General features: G+C 53.8%; 1 protein-coding gene across 3 annotated transcripts in view; it reads left to right on the top strand.

Moving 5' to 3' along the window:
• GATAD2B (GATA zinc finger domain containing 2B) overlaps window positions 1-16,653 on the top strand; it is a 48,004-nt gene extending 31,351 nt beyond the window's left edge. For 2 of the 3 annotated variants that reach the window (XM_026080874.1, XM_026080873.1), the window contains exons 3-11: window positions 2,291-2,420; window positions 2,696-2,827; window positions 3,196-3,327; window positions 6,173-6,343; window positions 8,453-8,768; window positions 10,668-10,870; window positions 12,000-12,110; window positions 13,048-13,165; window positions 13,964-14,411. In XM_026080874.1, coding sequence (XP_025936659.1) covers window positions 2,291-2,420; window positions 2,696-2,827; window positions 3,196-3,327; window positions 6,173-6,343; window positions 8,453-8,768; window positions 10,668-10,870; window positions 12,000-12,110; window positions 13,048-13,165; window positions 13,964-14,097 — 1,447 coding nt within the window. In that variant the 3' untranslated portion in view covers window positions 14,098-14,411. Of the gene's footprint in view, window positions 1-2,290; window positions 2,421-2,695; window positions 2,828-3,195; window positions 3,328-6,172; window positions 6,344-8,452; window positions 8,769-10,667; window positions 10,871-11,999; window positions 12,111-13,047; window positions 13,166-13,963; window positions 14,412-14,482 lie in introns of those variants that run through there. The other variant, XR_003255922.1, reaches the window with a different exon arrangement.
• The last annotated feature ends 1,070 nt before the right edge of the window (window positions 16,654-17,723 follow it).

The raw sequence follows: 17,723 nt of genomic DNA, 5'->3' as shown, positions 1-17,723 counted from the left end.
AGATTGCAGGAGCGAGCCGGGCAGGCGGCGCGTGCAACGCGCAAGGCTTTGAACACCAGAAGCTTTGTTCTTAACCACGCGAGGTGGCTGAACATGTATAAAATATGGAGGCAGATTGTGAAACGCATCCTCCCACTCCGCGCGGCTTTCCAGCTCCAGGGTTGCTGCGGCATGGTCCATCTTTCTGTCTGTCCATGCTGCTCGCCGAGGGGTGGCCGTTCAGGCTGGGGCTGTCCACAGCCTCCCTCTCTCCTGGAGGCACCAGCTCTCCTCTTCCCTCTGCGGAGCCGAGGAATCATTCCCACGGCTCCGCAGAGGGAGCAGCAGTTCGGAAGCTCCTGGTTTGGATCCTGTGTGCAGTGTCCGTGGGGTACTGAAATGAGATGTATAAAAGAAGAGGATATCTACTGATCAGAAAACCCTGTGTTCATATGACACTTTAAGTCTGTAATGGCCCACAAAGAGGTTATTGAGGACTCTAAAATAATATGTGTAGAARTATCACGCAGAGCAGCATCCCCTGTTCTTTTGGGCTCAGCAAAGTGCTTTCATGTCCCCCCCCCTCCCCTCCCCTTTTCTTTATTTTTTATTTTTTGGATGCTTTGGAACCATGTTGCTGGGGGCATTTCCCTAGATGAGCAGCCACCCACAGACTCTTCTGCACCAATGGGATTTGCAGTGGACAAACCACCCTCATCTTCCAGGGCTTGTTAACTCTGTCGGAGCTGGCAGAGAGCTTGTCTTACGGCAGTAAGTCACGTTGATGTCGCTTGTCGTGACTGTAGCACGCCGAGCAGCGAAGCTCGCTTCCGAACTCGCTCATCCGGCAGCGTCGGAGATGTGCAGGAGCGAGAACAAACCAGTCTTCAGTGTCTTCTCCTGTCCCTGCCTGGACTTTGTGCTCTGATGGCTGCTCAGGATGGTCGGGCCCGTACTGCCTAACACAGAAATCGCCAAAGGTGGCAGACAGTAAAGTTTCCAAGTTCTTTATGGGAAATGTGGGGTAAACTGGTCAGTAGGGACAGGGAGGAGGAGGCGGCTAAGCAACGCTAATGCTCAGAAATGCCTGCGAAGGCGGCAGCGGCGGCTGCCACGTCCAGGAGCTGAAGCTGCTGAACGCTCTCGCCGAGCTGCCGCCGCACCGAGGGCTCTGCGAACCAGTCGGCTGCTCGGGACGCGGTTCTTGCTCGGGACAGAGCTTTCTATAACCTTTGCCTAAAAGCCCCTGCGAGCCGTATGTGCGGCTCCTAATGTCCTGTCTGCAGTCAAGCCTGGGAATTTGGACCCAGTTTCGTACTTCCTTCTGGGTTTTCAGAGCTAGAAGTTTCAGATAAGATAATCTGCGCATCTCCTCCCTCCCCCTGCAGCCTCAAACCAAAGACCTTCCAGCCAGTCTGAGGAGCGATAAGTCTGTCTGCCTCTGCGGCAACATGCCTGATACCTTTATAGCTGCGGTTACTACTTACACTGGGCTGCTTAGCATTTTCCCAAGGCTCTCCAGGCACTATTACATTAAACTGGTGATAGTTAAAGGGCTTTTATTAGCGTCTCCTTACGCTGAACGATGCCACAGCGAAGGATGCAGCGCTTGGATACTGTTGGATGATGGCATTGATTTTTCCAGTGCCGGGCTGTTGTAGCTGCTTGCTCCTTTCATTTACTGATTTCTAGGTCACAGTTCAATTGGGTCTTTTGACTCTGTGCAGGATGTTTTTCAGATTTTCCTTTATGGATGACCTTTGGAAATAGGTTTGTGTTAATATGGCTTTGGAATATCTACATTTTTGTTAAACTGGGGATGTATCCCATTCTTATCTCAAGCATCACGCAAGTGGTGGTGATCTCTTTGAGTAAGTATGAACAAAAACAGGCAAAAGTATCTCTGCAGTTATGCTTGCCTGTTCTCTCTTATCTCGGCACCTGGTTGCAGTTGTCTCTTCCTATTTGGTTACTATACAGCTCATTATTAACACATGGACAGACCTGTCTCAGATAGGGTTTGTACCACATGTTTGCTTACCTTGCACTTAGAGCAGTCCACCTTTTACCCTGGTGAAGAAAACATTTTGAATGAGCCTTTCCCACTCTAAGCGTGATCACTTGTGAGCAGCGAATGCTTTTCCTGCTCTGAAGCTGGGGGGTCGCTCGTGTTTGTCATCTCTGCAGATATAAATAGAAGTGCCAAACTCCAATGTGGATCTGTGGCGGAGGGGAGTTTCCAGCCCGCAGGTTTGCTGTTGATGCCTTGGTGTTGTGGCTCATTCTTTTTTTTCTTCGTTCTGTTATGCAGTGACCAGGACAGGGGTCGATTAACCCCTTCACCAGATATAATTGTCCTCTCCGATAATGAGGCATCCAGTCCCCGTTCCAGCTCTCGTATGGAAGAAAGACTTAAGGCAGCAAATCTTGAAATGTTTAAGGTAAGGGATTTCTCAGCCGTTCTCAGGAAGAGCGGTGGCTACTACAGAGGGGAGCCCTGCTGCTGCGAAGGGAGCGCTTCCGAAGGACTCGGGAGCTAAGGGGCCTTTCTGAACAACGCATTGGGCTTCTGGTCATAACGGTCCAGCCCCTGTTCAGTTGCCTGTGGTACGAGCTCTGGCTTGTCTAATGCTTCCTCATGCTCTCTTGTTACCAATCCATAGCAGCAGGTTTCAGCTGTGTAACTTTTGAATGTTTTTTTTCTGGGTGTTTGCAGGGTAAAAGCATAGAGGAGCGACAGCAGCTTATCAAACAGCTTCGGGATGAGCTCCGACTGGAGGAGGCCAGGCTTGTGTTGCTGAAGAAACTGCGGCAAAGTCAGCTGCAAAAGGAGAATGTGGTGCAGAAGGTGAAGCTCTGAGCAGTGTCATTGGGGGCTGGGCTGTGGGTGGTAGGTACTTGTGCTCGTGGAAGCCTGTTAGCAGACCCATGCTAAAGACTTGCTCTGTTGGTGTTGGACCTTCTTTTCCTCTGCTTTTTTGGTAGGCACTTGTTCTGATGCCAGAGTGATATTTATTACTGTAGTGTGGCTGTAGCAAATCCATAGTCCAGCGCAGCTTGCTGCCCTTGAGGTCAGCYGAGAGGGTAAATTTGTGCAGCTCTGAAGTATTAGTATTTGATTTATCATTGATTAGGCTGGTCAACGTTGGGTCTTTCAATGGATTTCTTTCCTAAGCACTGTGTGTTGATGCTAATATTCATTCTCTCTCAATCTAGACTCCTGTTGTCCAGAATGCGGCGTCTATTGTCCAGCCATCTCCTGCTCATGTGGGACAGCAGGGACTGTCCAAGCTTCCCTCCAGGCCCGGAGCTCAGGGGGTTGAGCCTCAGAACTTAAGGACATTACAGGTGAGCCTTCCTGATGCTGTCTTCTGTTAATGCAGCATTTTTGTGCAAAGGACTATGATTCTGCTTGGTGCATGCCTGACGCTGCACGTTCATCTCTGCACAGTTAAAATGAATGCATCTGTTGCATGCAAGTCAGTTGCCCTGATTGACTGAGATGCTTTTTCCAAGAGGAAGATAAATGTTGGCAGTTCTCAGTACCGTGAATAGAACAGTCTGTCTTGTGTGGTCCCAAAGCCATGGAAGTAAAAGCAGTGACCACTGTTAGAGATCAGATAACTAGACTAGGCTGCAGTCCTGATGTTCCACAGTTGGTATGGGAAAATCTCTTTACAGGTAAGGTTGTCTCTAAAGCTGATGATCTGAGACTGAGGCATCTCCATGGTACTTTGTGTCTGTCCCAGATTTTTGCCCCTTCTGGTTTCGTAATGCATGATGTGAACGTGGTGTTCTGGTTGGTACTCGGCCACTTCAGAAGTAGTAGCTTTTCAGTAGAGAGGTTTGGAGGGTAATACTGCCAACAATGCAGGGTCACATGAGATGGAAGGGGCTGATTTATTGAAAAGGTGATGCTGATAACCCTGAAAAAAGTTGTCTGCTGCTTGGTAATGCATACAAAGTGCAAGTTCTGGGCTTATAGGAAGAAAAGTTTTAGCCTGCACTTAGCAGCAGAACGACTGGTCAGCAGAACTGTGTTTTGAGACAGTACAGGATGGCCGGAGGAAGACGGTGAAGAAAAATGCAAACAAAACATGCAATTGAAATGTTTGCCTTCTTTGGGAAAGTGCTATAGACAGAGCAGGGTGCTGTCTGACACGGATACCTTTCTGTATGTGTGCTGGAAGAATGCTAATTCTAGATGTCACAGTTGTTTAATGTTGCACAGATAAACAAAAAGCCAACAGTATGAGCTCACTGGAAGGAGGGCGCTCAGAGTGTGCGTGTGGAGTGCGGTGTTTACGCTAATGAGCGATAGGGATTTTTTTTTTCTTGGCACTTCATCCAGCTCTGCTGTAGGGCATGGAGTTCCCTGCCATCTTGAGGCATTCTCTCCTACCCTGTCCCCAAGAATTCCTGTTCGCTAGCTGATAACTTCAGGCGGAATGGCCCTGCTCTGTTGGAGGTGCTCTCGAGCCTGGGTTGAACGCGTGCTCCTTCCGGAGGAAGCCCTGCGTGCTGCTCTAGGCATGCATTCCTCAGAGCCTGGTCAAGGTGACCACTAAAAAGTGTCCTTAGACTAGGGTTGCCTCAAGTAAGTACAGGATTTAAAACTGCTTGCAAACTTGCACTTTGCTCTTTGCCTGCTCTGGGTCAGAGGCAGCCTGGTGAGTTTCCTGCCGTTAGACTCCATTCGGTTGGGGCTCAGGCAGGAGAGGAACCGCGGTGGTTCACCCTGGCAGAGCCCTGGCAAGGTTCTCTGCCTGAATGAACGTCTTCAGTGGGAAAGCAGAGCTCCAGAGCATCACAAAACGCACTTTGGCCTTTTGGCAGGAGGCTGACGGTTGCATTTCTTTGCCTGGGTGTTAGAATATACAAAATCCCAGTGATGCACTCGGGAAGCAGCGCTCCGTCAGGCGCTGGCAGAGGGCTGGGAAGATGGTGCCTGGGAAGCACGTGAACAAATTGAGGTGATACTCCAGTGTCTAACTGCCTGTAGCTTTCTCTCAAGCTTTTGCCAAAGACTTTCATTTCAGTCTTGCTGATCATTTACTCCCCCGTTAACCATCTCTTTTGTTTGGGACATTTGTTTTCTTTGCTATGGCAACGATTCTGGGGTCAAGTCTATTGTGACTTCGCAGTGGGATCAGACTGGTAAAGGAAACGGGCTTTAAGGAAGGAGGAAATACATTGTTTGCACAGTCTTTGTGAAGATTTTCTTATGTGTGACAATGAAGAACCTCATACAGAACAAGTAGGAAAAAAATTGTCAGACATGAGATGTTTAAAGTTTTAAGATTGTCTTTGACAAAAAAATCCAGCCCTTTTACCTGTCGTTTTCCCATTTGAACCATTATGGTGGTGTTCAGAAATGTGAAGAACTTGTTCTGAGCTGTGTGTGTTATGTGAAGCCTGGGCAGGTCTCTCGGTCTTGACCTGTGGTCAGTTGGCTGTAATCGTTGTATCGTATTTTTGACTGTGTGATTTCCACAACCGCAATTCAAGATTTGTAATGCACCTCTGTGTTCCTGTACTGAAGGCAAAGCCCATCTCCCTGTTAGTCAGAAGTCTCCTAACTGTTTTGCTTGCGGCTCAGGCACCATTGCAAGCATGGTGAATTCTGGCGCTTGCTTTTAATAGCTTTGGTGTAGCTGGCAAACTACCTGCTTTTTTTTCTTTTGGTGTTTTTTTTTTTTTTTCCCCCTCCTCTTCACCTTGTATTTTTACATGTTGATCAAATGAGCCTGGTTTGTTTTTAACACAGAGGGTTTGAAATATAGGCCATGGAAGTGTGTCTTGGGATGCTTCAAGGAGATGAAAAGTCTCAGCCTAGACCATGGAGGTCCTCTTCCTAGTGAGCTGGTTGGCTGCTTGGAAGTGATTGCTCCACCAGATTAATACTCCTTTTCTTGAGTTGCATGAAATTCCAACCTCTTTACAGAAAATATGAATACGTTAATCTGAGAAGCCCTTGTTACAGGCAAAATGGAACAAGATTATTTTAATAAACAATTAGAGGAAAAGTTGTGTTCAGTTCTTCAAGTGGTATCTCAATGGGCCATGCTGGAAAGTAACTTGAATTTCAGATTAGTGGAAATGCTCAGTTGTTGCAGAGCCTGATCAGGGAACTAAAAGTCCTGGTTTGCCTCAAGACCTTTGTTTTCCTATTTCTTGTTTCTTTTCTTGACAGGGTCACAGTGTCATTAGGTCTGCCACAAATACGACTCTGCCCCATATGCTTATGTCGCAGCGTGTGATTGCTCCAAACCCTGCCCAATTACAAGGGCAGCGTGTTCCTCCTAAACCTGGCCTCATCCGCACTACAACTCCAAGCATGAATCCAGCCATCAACTACCAACCGGTAGGTTACTTCTCTGTTGCCAGTTTGGGGCTTCGTTGCCTAGTGGGTTAGTAAGAAAGGAAAAGAGGAAGCGACTTCTGAGCCTGATTAATCCCGTGGAGATGTTCAGAGCTCAGAATGAAGATGTTAGAGCAAAGCTTACAGATGGAAATGTATCTGAAGCCTGGACAAAGACAAATGTTCTTGACCTGCATGAAAGAATGGAACGATAAATAATGAAAAACTTCCTATTGTGGAGCTGCCAGCTCCCAAAGAGATTGTTCATCAAAACCAAACACTGGACTAGTCTCCTGCTGCAGTGACAGTCCTGAAGACCCTAGTGAAGCAGGGTGACTAGCTGTGAGAAGGTCTAGTTGCTCTTTCTGTAGGTGTGTAGTCAGTAGTGTGTCAGTAATGAGTTGTGCGGTTTCTTTTTATGCTTCTCTCTGACAGAAGCGTGCAGCAAGCTCCCTGCAATCCAGGAGCAGGACACTTAAAACCATTCGTTTTACTTTCAAAAGTCAGACCATTTAAGACTGTGAACGGAGAGGAAAAGAATAGCATTTTCCACTTCTAGCACTGGTCTCCTCAATGCTGCATAAAGCCATAAAATTTTTCTCTTGCATTATTTTCCTGCTGCTTGTTCATGCAGGATTTGTGGTTGTCCCATTGTCCCGTTACTGTCCCGAAAGCTTGCCGCCGGGCCCGAGCGTACCGACTTGTTTCCCGGGATGCGTTTCCCCGTTCTGTGGCACAGTCTTCGTTCCTTGTCCCAGACTGTAACATTTGGCTGAGATGCCTCACGTTCGCACAGGCCCAGGCTAACGACCACTGTCAGCTCCTGTTAGGGTTAGTTAGCTAGTTCTTAAGCCGTTTCATCTGTCCTAACAATGGTATAGTACAAACTTGTAAATTATAAACATGACTACACAACAGTCCAGAAGTCTTGCATCTAAACAACTGTCAAACCTAATTACATGCTTGGTTGATACTACTCTTCCTTTTAAGTTCATTRCTGTTAATTTATCATCTTTTTGTTTAAGTCTGCATCAGTTACCCCGATCAGCTCTGCCATTATTTTGCCTGCACCTGTGTCAGATTAACTGGTTTGGGATTAACTTGGTTGTCTGCCTCTTTTTCCCAATCAGCAAAGCATTAGCAGTATTCTGTTTAATCAGGTTTCCCCACCACTGCCACCTTTTTTTTTTTTAATCTTTTATATGTTGTTCTTGATCAGCATGAGCTTGTCGCCTCAGCCTTGGTAACTGACACTTTGAATTGCTGAGCGAGTTTGCGACTGTTTGGGATTTTCCCCTTTGCGTGCATTGAAATGTTCCTACCCCAAGAAGCAGGCAGGGTGTACGAAAGGCTGACAGCAGCAGYGCCTGTGCTTAAATAGGTTGCAGGCTGATGGCTTCATTTCACAAAAGCCTGTGGAAGCTGCATCATCAGGTCAGCAGAAGTCTTTGTGCTTTGTTACTGTCACGTGCCAGAGGAATCCGGGGACTGAGAATCCAAATGAACGGAGGATGCAGAAGAGAGCTACTGGAAATGGAAGAGGAGGGAATTGGCACACTCCGAGCACCTGTGTGGGAGGGGATGGACACCATCTGGCAGTGGGGATGCTGCTTGGGCGCGTGCCAGATCAACGAAGCAAAAGGTGGAGGAGCATAACTTGACAGTGAACAATGGTGCCAGCGAGTGAATCACGGCGCTCGGTGCTGCCTACACGCCACGCGAGGCTGACGCTGGGTCCTGAGCGCCGGCCGAGCCCGGGCTCCGTGCACGCGTTCCCTGACTGTCAAACTCCTTCGGCTGCTCTGGATGCCGAGTCTCTTCTGCGCCGACTCTATCGCGTCGCAGGTCCTTGCCTCCCCGGCATCGGTGTTGCTGATGGCTTTATTGCAGAGGCCGAGGCGTGCTCCCTGCTCCTGGATCCTAGCATGGCTCCTCTCTCCCCAGGTCCCTTTGGTAACATTCGCAGACAGAGGGAGGATTGTAAGAAGGCTGTCTGGCTTCTCCAAGCTACCTTTAGTATCTCAGCCGTAGTAAGGGACAATGTGAGCGCAAGTCTCTCTTCTGGCATAGGTATCAGAGCTGTATTAATCCGCATCTCCTCTTTCTCTGCAGCAATCAAGTTCTTCTGTTCCTTGCCAGCGTACGTCGTCTTCAGCCATCTATATGAATCTTGCCTCTCACATCCAGCCTGGCACTGTGAACAGGGTGTCGTCTCCGCTCCCCAGCCCCAGTGCTCTGAACGATGCCGCCAATTCCCAGGCGGCTGCCAAGCTTGCCCTGCGCAAGCAACTGGAAAAGACACTGCTGGAGATTCCACCCCCGAAGCCGCCCGCACCCCTGCTTCACTTCCTGCCCAGCGCGGCCAACAGCGAGTTCATCTACATGGTGGGGCTGGAGGAGGTGGTACAAAGTGTTATCGACAGCCAAGGTAAGCTCTGGGGAGAGGCGGCGGTGAGCGCTCTGCTGCTGAGACCACAYGCGGTCCTGCTGTCAGACCTCTGCTTTCCGTTTCGGCACTGGCAGTGCCATCTCGTGTCATCTCTTTTGAATCCCCTCCGGTGCTTTGCAAAACGCTGAAATCTGTGGCTCAGACTGTAAAGAGAAGGTTGCTGCTCTTGCATGGTGCTGGACTCGTCCTTCTTGCTGCGGTTTTTCCCAGTCTAAGAGCGTGGCCGCCTCCGCCGCTGGGGAGCCATGCGACTGCTGACCCCTGCGGGCATGGAGCCTGCGTGACGGCACCGTGCTGCCGGCTGGGAGCGTGGGGAGAGCAGAGCCTCTCCCGGCAGCAGCCTTGCTGCGCGGAGCCCGCAGCCGGCGTCGGCGCCCTGCGGCTCRCGGGGCGGCACAACCTGCCTCGCGGGGACTGCGCCCTGGGCAGGACCCTCCGGGCAGCTCCCTCTCCCCGGGCGTTTCGGAGCTGAGATTCAGAGTGGTGGAAGCCCCGCGGAGCCGCGGGCTCTCCCGTCTGGCCGCCGCTCCCGTCCCTGCGGAGAGCGGCTCCGACTCTGGGCGAGCAGCCTGCCTGCGCCAGTGCCGCCTCCCGAACCCAAGCGGCGGCGGCGGTTCGAACCCTCGCCCTGGCGCGGCTCTGCCGCCCGTTGCCATGGGAACGGGAAGAGCAGCCGGTGGCCGAGTTGTAGGAACTCGGTTACGTCAATTCCCCGGTGGCGTTTYGTGGCGTTTTGGGGGCGACGTCTCCCGCCAAGGCGGGAGGGGAGAGGTCTGCGGAGCAGCTGCCCCGGGGGGTGAAGGGGTGACCCGGGGTGGCTGCCCCGGGGACGAGGCTTCCGGGCTCATGGGGCTCCGGATGGGAGGCTCCTTGCGATGGTCCCTGCCGATGCCCCGCAGCAGCACTTTAGTGGTGGTTAACAGCTCTCAGCTGCGTTTTGGAGGGTTTTAGCCCTTGGAAACCCCCACCACCACCACCACCAGCTCACACCTTGCTGCTCTGTCGGCGTTGTAACCTCCCAGCGAGGCTGGACCGAGTCTCTGCTCTCTCGCTGCTTATTCCAGCACAGAGTAGTTGAGGTGGAGGCGCCTCTGGAGGTCTCTAGTCCAATCCCCTGCTCAAAGCAGGGCCATCTTCAAAGGACGAGCAGGTTGCTGAGGGCCTGCTCTGCTTCCCACCCCCCACCTCGGTGTCTCACCGGGCTTTGTGAATAGTTGGGTTTTTTTGCATCCAGTCAGAATTTGCTTCGGCTTGTGACTGCTGCCTCTTGTCCTTTCACTGTGCACCTYTGMAAAGAGCCTGGCTCTGTCGCCTCCAGACCTGGCAGACAGACCACGGTCAGTGTCTCCCCTGAGCCTTCTCTTCTTTGGGCTAAACAAGCGCTGTCAGCCTCTCCTYGTATGTGCTCCAGCTTTCTGGCCATCCTGGTGGCCCTCCAGTGCCCTCTCTCCGGTTCGTTACCATCCCTTTTGTACTGGGAGCGCGAATCTGCACACGGCGCTCMAAGTGCAGCCTCAGAAGGGCTGAGTAGAGGGGAATAATCTCTTCCCTTAACCCTTTGCTGCTCCCTTGCCGATGCAGCCCAGTGTGTGGTTAGCCTTGGCTGCTGCAGGCGCGCGCCGCAGGCCTGTGTTCGACTTGACTAGCAGGACCCCCAGCTCCTTTTCTGTAGAGCTGCTCCCCACCTAGCTGGTCCCCAGCCTGTGCTGCGCCCCGGGGTTGTTCTGTCCCTGGTGTAGGACCTCTCATGTGTCTCTGTAGACACCGAGCTCTGTTATTCCAGCTCTTGCCCGCAGTGAGGTTGGATGTTGAAGCAAAGCTGTGCTGAGAGAATCTGTTTATATGTTGGCCTTAACTCCTCTTCCTGGTGACTTCCAGGGAAAAGCTGTGCATCCCTCCTGCGTGTGGAGCCCTTTGTCTGTGCTCAGTGCCGCACCGACTTCACCCCTCACTGGAAGCAGGAGAAAAATGGGAAGATCCTGTGTGAGCAATGCATGACTTCCAATCAGAAGAAGGCACTGAAGGCAGAGCACACCAACCGGCTGAAGAACGCCTTTGTGAAAGCTTTGCAGCAGGAGCAGGCGAGTACACAGCCCTTCCGCCGGCTGCGTGGCAGAGCGCGTTTGCTCCAGGAGAGCCCGGGTAGTCCCCGGAGGAGCCAGCCCTAACGTGGGTTCCCAGATCTGCTGCTCCCTTCTCTTTGGGTGTCTCCGAACAGCATGTCGTGGCAGTTGGGGTTCCTCTTGCGTTGGCTTGGGGAGTTTCAGTTCTCCATTGGGATGCCCAGCCTTGGTCCAGCATGGAAAGCTTTTAACAAACGCAGCGCGATGCTGGTGCTAAGTGTCCGGCACCRCTCGCTCCTGCGGTGAGTGGGGCATTGCAGGAGCGGCTGCTCCTTTCCCTCTGTGTGTGGTGTGTTTCCCCGCTGGATTTGTAACTCGTTCCATTGACAGCAGTAGGAGGCAGAGTGGGTTGAAAACTGAGTCAGGACAGCTGGCTTCTGTTCCCAGTTTTGCCACGGACTTCCTGGAACTCTCGGGAAGTCACTTAACCGCTTGCTGCCCATTCACTTATCTGTAAAACGGGGGGATCCGATAAACTGACGTTGGAGAAGGTGTTCAGAGGCCCTGGGATACCACAGGAATAAACCAAAATCATCATTTGTGAACTGTGAAAACTAAACGTGAGGTGGAATCTGACTGCTGACAAATAGGACAGGCCCGTTTTGGAGTAAGAAGAGTCGTTGTCTTTGGGCTGTTTGTAGCAAGTGAGTGCGGAGATAAAAAGCTGTTCATGTTGGCTGTAGCAAGACTGCAGTTCCAGGAACACCTTGGAAAAGCAATCGAGTTTTAAGTGGGTAGCAAGACTTCAAATAAACCAGTGATTGCACAGTATGAGGAGGAGAGGCTGTGGGAGGAACCTACTTCCCCCTTCTCCTAAAATACTACCCACTATAATCTGTGTCAGTGTCTTGTTGGTCTGTTCGTGGCACCGGAGGGGTCAGCTCCGACCTGGTTGGTGCAGGCGTGAATTGATGTGCGATCTCTGACTTCCTGCGTTGCTACTGCAGGAGTTTGAATCTCGCCAGAGGGGCTGTGGACGTGGAGGAGCAAGCGGTCGTTTCTGGGGCAGGGTTGTTTCTAACGGCAGAGGGGCGCGAGGTCTAACCAGGCTGTGTGTGCGCCTCTAAAACGCCTCTCTCTCTTTCAGGAAATCGAGCAGAGGCTACAGCAGCAGGCAGCCTTGTCTCCCACCGCAGCTCCTGCCGTCTCCAGTGTCAGCAAACAAGAGAACATCATGAGGCACCACACGCTCCGGCAGGTGAGCAGCTCTCGCTCTTTCATAGCTCCTACGCGAGGCTCCCGACCAAGGCGGGAGCGTGACTCGTGCTGTTTGTAGGCCGAATGAGTTCTTTTGGTTTGGATCTGGATGGACACAGCGAGAGCTCTGTGTAGAGAAAGGAGGCCGTGAGCACCCTGCGCTGCTGGGAGAGGTGCCTTCCCTCTGTTCCCAAAGCAGGTTTTGGGTCTGGCTGCCCTTTGAAGTTTGGGCACTTCGCTTTTTCCTCTGAACTTTAAGGTTGCTTTTAACCTTAGTCCTTTGACTAGGATTAGTCTGTGCAATGTGTTAATTAGATGCTCTTCAGTGGCTCGTCCCGGGGCAGCGTGCTTGCAGGCCAGGCTAATGGGCACGGCATCCTAATGTCTCCCTTCTTCTGCAGCCGTCTCCACCTCTCCCACCCGTTTACTTCACTTCTTAGTACTAACAGTGACTGTAGCTGCCGCTGTCTCCTTGCCCCCTATTTCTGCCTTCAAATTCTTGCCTCTGTTACTCCCAGGCCATCCAGTGGGGGAGCTCGAAGCACAGCCCGGGACCGCGTTAGCGGGTTGCATATCTCATGCGGGAAACATTGTTTGCAGGTCACGCTACCGGGCAAAGGCCATGGTTGATTCTTCACTATTCTGCAGCCTGGCTTGTAGCTCAGTTAGCATCTGCTTCCAGGCTTACTGCTGACTGCCTGGCCGTCTTGGTACCTTCCTGAATTTCGATCTATCGGAGTTAGAGTTCAAAATTGTACTCTAGACTCTTGCCAAGAAAACGAACTCTGCCTGACTTGCCTGTACGTGGGAGCCGTAGTGCGATGTGGTTTCTGCAGCCCCGGCTGTGTGATAGGAGTCCCTGCTGGTCCGGGAGAAGGCAGGTGCGGTGTCTAGTGGTACATGCTCACTGCCTCCTTGTCTGTTCTCTCCTTCCCCAGGCTCCACAGCCCCAGAGCACTCTGCAGCGTGGCATTCCCACTTCTGCCCGCTCGATGCTTTCCAACTTTGCTCAGGCACCCCAGCTGTCTGTGGCGGGTGGTCTCCTTGGTATGCCAGGTAACGTCCCGATCCTGCTAGAGCAGAGGGAGGAAGGGGGCTTTAGTCCAGGCAGTGCGCGACAGGTCGGTCTGCGGTCCGGGCAGTGGCTTGATTTCAGGGGCTGGCGTCACTAGCGCAGGCTGGCTGCGACCGCGGTGCTCCCCTTCCCTGCCCCAACGGCACTGCAGACCCCCGTAAGGAGACTGGGTTTGGGTTAAAGCGCTGTAGCCCGGGTAAAAGCCGAGGGGATCCCGGTGCGCTGCTGCTTGCAGCCGCTGGGCTCGGTCTCGGACAGGCGGGCTCGTAACGGGGGATGTGGGGCTGACCCGAACGCAGCCCCGCGCGTGGGGCCGTGGTACCCCCGCAGCACCCGTCCCGCTGAGGCTTCCTAGCGAGCCGTGCGGCTGCACCCTGCCGCCGGGCTCCGCGCGGGCTGCCCGGGGCCCCGGGGAGGAGGAGGAGGAGGAGGAGGAGGAGGAGGAGGAGGGCGCCCTCCGGACCCCCACGAAGGGAGCTGCTGCCGAAGGCAACGCAGAGGCACAAGCTGAAAACGGAGGCTGAAACCGAGAGGGGGGTGAAATCGAGGTTGGGGGGCCTTCGGCACGAGGGGGTGAAGGTCCCTCCGCAGCGCGGCCGGGGCGGGTGCCTTCCTCTTGGCGCTGGCTTGCACGGGGAGCGGGCGCCGCTGCTGAAGGAGCCTCCTCCTCCTCCTCCCTCTGCGAGAGAAGCTGCTGTGTCGCGTCGCGTCGCGCCGGGGTTCGTGCAGCTTCGCGCGTCTTAGAGGAGTCCCCACCTGCTTTTCTCTCCCCTCTCCAGGTGTTAACATTGCGTACCTGAACGCTGGGATCGGAGGCCACAAAGCGTCGAGTTTGGCGGACCGGCAGCGGGAATACCTTTTAGATATGATCCCACCCCGGTCTATATCGCAGTCCATCAGCGGACAGAAATAACGCCTATTGACCGTTCCCCTTCCTCCCCACTTCCGTCGCATGCAGTGCCTGTACTGGTGCCTACCGTACACGGGGAAAAAGACAAAAAAAAAGAAACAAAAAAACACAAAAAACAAACAAACAAAAAAAAAAAACATTTCAAACCTTCAGCGACCTGTCCTTTTCCAAACCTTAACTTCTTTGGTTTTCTATAGCAGTGAGAGGTCACTTCCTTTGCCCAAGGTCAGAACAACGTCTGCTTGAAATCAGCACTATACATGTGTTAAAGCTTGTTTTATGCTATTTTTTGTAATGACAAAGCATAGAATTTTTAATTGTGTTGTGTTTTTGTTTTTGTTTTTTTTCCTTTGCTAAATGGACGGTTAAACATTTTTTTCCTTTCCAGAGACTTGTAAGGGCATCCACTCTGCATAAAGTGACCGTTTTTTAAAGGGCAGCCTGTGCTGACTCACGGGGAAACTGGGGCACGGAGATGCAGTGGGCCGGAGCCTGGACAGCCGTCCGCCGCCGCCGGTAGGGCGCTCTCTTTCCTTTGCCCGGCAGGAGCGGCGAGGAGATGCTCCGCATCCAGCCCAGCGTCGACCCCTGACGTCCTAGCTGGCGTGCGGCGCCGGCGGAAGGGAGCCCGCTTTGCCCCCGCGCGCGGCATCGGCGACGGACGGCGCCGGGAGCCCCGCCGGCTCTGCCGACGCGCTGGGACGACCGGCCGAGGCACGCAGGGCGCGGAGGGGGCCGGAGGCGCCGTGGGGAGCTGCCGGCGGGAGCGCGCGGCGGGTTGGCGTAGCGGCGGCACTTCTCGGCGCTCGCGAGCGGAAGACCGAGAGCGGACTGTGACCCACCGACGGGCTCGGCGGCCGCGGGCCCCGGTGAGTCCCCTCCTCTCCCCGTGCGCCCCGGAGCAGCGCTCGGTCGCCGCCGCTCGTGAAGCCGCAGCGGGTCCCCGTGGGCGACGGTGCCGGCGCCGCACGGATGCGGGTCGGAGCCGCCGTCCTCGCTCCCCCGGGCAGGAGCTGGGGTCCGAGCGGCGGCAGCGACCCCAAAGCGAGAATAAGCGGCGAGAGTCGTCCGAGAAACGCTCGATTTGCACTTAACCTTCACACTAACAGGCCCTCCCCTCCTCTTCCTCCTCGCGCCCTCCTCTTCCTCCTTGCCCTCCGCAGGCGAGAGCTTTAGAGAGCAGAAGTCCTGGGCGCTGGCGGAGGCCCGTGGCCACGGTGGTGGGCGCCGGCCGGCCCCGCGGCAGCCCGCCGGGGACGGAGCAAAGCGAACGCGTGGCGGTTTGCTGCTTCCGAGGAGCAGAGCCCTGCAAGTGGCTGGAAGGAGTTTCCCGAGTTTTGTGTTGGGTTTTTCTTTTTTTTTCTTTCTCTTTTCCTGATGTTTTTAAAAAAAAAAATTTTTTTTTTTTTTACTTGTGCAATTTTTCAGTGCTAAGTCACCCGTGTGGAGTTGCTTTTACTGGGGTGCCCGGAAGCCGCCGTCGCTTCCCGCGGCACCGGCTCCCCCCCGCTCTGGCGTCCGCCCCCCCGATTCAATGAGCACTTAGGCCCCGCGGGGGGGGCGGGCGCCCGTCCCTCCCCGCCTGGGGCCCTCCAGAGGCAAAAGGATTTTTTTTCTTTTTTTTTTTAATTTTGGAAACTAGTGAAGCGTAGTGGCGCATATATATATATACATATATATATATTTTTGTGTTTTTGTTTTAATCTCGTTTAGCCGGCGCGGCTCCCCTCTTCCACCCCCTCCGGGCCATTGCGCTTCTTTTCAGATCTCTGTGTATCTCCTTTTATTGCCCTGTCGTGCTTTGACGGGAGCACTTGGACTAACCGTTTTTTCTCCTTGGATAAACCTGAGAAGGTTTGTTTTTCTGTTGTTGTTTTTTATCGGCTTGTCCTCCACCCCCCCAGCTCTCCCCCCCTCCTGCCGGGCCGGGGTGGATTCCCGTCGCGGCCCCCGCCGCCCCTCTCCCCACCTCCGTCAAGTGCCACTTCTCCCCCGATCAGGTGTTGCCGAGAGGTACGAGGTGACCCGGGCGCATTGGTTGAGATTGAAGTTTAAAACTTAAAGAAACAAAACAAAACAAACAAAAAAAAGTGCAATACTTAGCGATGAGTCTCTCCCGCCGGCGTCGGCGGAAGCGGCGAGCGGTCGGAGAAGGAGTCGGCGACTCCATGGTGCTACGCGCGACGCCCCGGGGACGGGAGCGGAGCCCCTTCCCGCCCGCCCCAGCGCCCGGCTCCCCTCGGACCACCGGGAATGGCATTTCCGAGCCGCCCGCGGCCCCCGGACCCGGGAGCCCCGCGGTGCCGGCGTTCCCGCACCGGCGTTCCCRTGCCGTGCTGGGCCTTCGCCCCCGGCCCGGGAGCTGCGGGGGAGCCGGGTCCTTGCTGTGTCTGTGATCTGCACAGGTTAATTTTCTTCTCCTACTTTTTGTTTTTTGGTGTTTTTTTTTTCCTTTTGGTCTTAACCGCAGCGCGTGAACACCCTCCTCCCTCCCCGCGTCGTGTCCCCTCCCCTACGGATGTGATGTATGGTAGAAAATCGTCCCTTTTTTTTTTTTTTTTAAATAMAAAAATAAGGAATTCTTTTTTTTCCTGCTTTTGTTAGCTTTTCTTTTACAGCTAGTTGTAGATCCGCTTGTGAAAATGCTTATTGGGTTTTTTTATTTTTATTTTGGGTTTGTTTTTTTTTGTTCCTCCAACGGCATAACCTGTCCCTTCCCGCCTCTTCTCTAACCTCCCCCCCATCGTCTCCCCCCAACCCCAACGAGATCTTAATTAGCTTATGATATTGCTGCCGAAATGTTATAACAAGGACTCATTCGTGTATATAAGCTATTTCTTGACACATTAAAAAAAAAATAAAAAAAATTGTACATTTTTTAAAAAATTAGAAAAAAAAAAAAAAAAAAAAACAAAACAGCCTAGCCATGGATATTGTGGAAGTTGTTACGTCCTTTTTGTAGTGTGACCTCTTGTGTATGACATGAACCGTGCAAAAGGGTGGTTTCCGGCGGGTCGGGGCGGGTAGGGAAGCAGAGCGGGCGGCTGCGGCGGGCCGCGGGCCGGGGCTGGCGCGGCCCCCGGCCCGGCTCCCCCCGCCTGCGGCAATGCACTGGTGGCAGCTGCCACCTCCCAAATCTGTGCCTTTCACACACCCTCAACTAGGACCCTACGCGCTACCAGCACCCCCAGCGGAGCGGAGCGGAGGCAGGACGGGGCTCCCCCCGCGCTGGGCTGCCGCCGCGCCGGGGAGCGGGGCCGGGGTGGGGACGAGTATTATAAACTGTAACTGTATTTGCACTGTTTTTATTATTGCATTGGCATATATACAATATACATCTATAACAACCTGCGGTGTGCGGCCTCCTTCATGTTCCCCCGACGGCGCGGCAMGGCGCCGAGCCTGCTCCCCCCCCCCGGGGGGCTTCGCCCTGCCCTGGGACCCCGCTCCGGCCCCGGCGCCTCTCCCGGCCGGGGCGCAGGGAGCGTTTCGGGGCGGCACCGGGACGTCGCCCCTTGCCCGCGCCGGAGGCGGCAGCGCTGCCCTTCCCCGGCCCCCTCCTCGCCGCCCCCGCGAGTCCCTCAAGAGGATTTTGGGTGCTGGGGGGGGCGCGGTGGGGCCCTTGCAAT

The sequence above is a fragment of the Apteryx rowi genome, unplaced genomic scaffold (genome assembly GCF_003343035.1).
Source record: "Apteryx rowi isolate R43461 unplaced genomic scaffold, aptRow1 scaffold_530, whole genome shotgun sequence".
Classification (NCBI taxonomy): Eukaryota; Metazoa; Chordata; class Aves; order Apterygiformes; family Apterygidae; genus Apteryx; species Apteryx rowi.
This window is presented reverse-complemented; position numbering and strand designations above follow the sequence as displayed.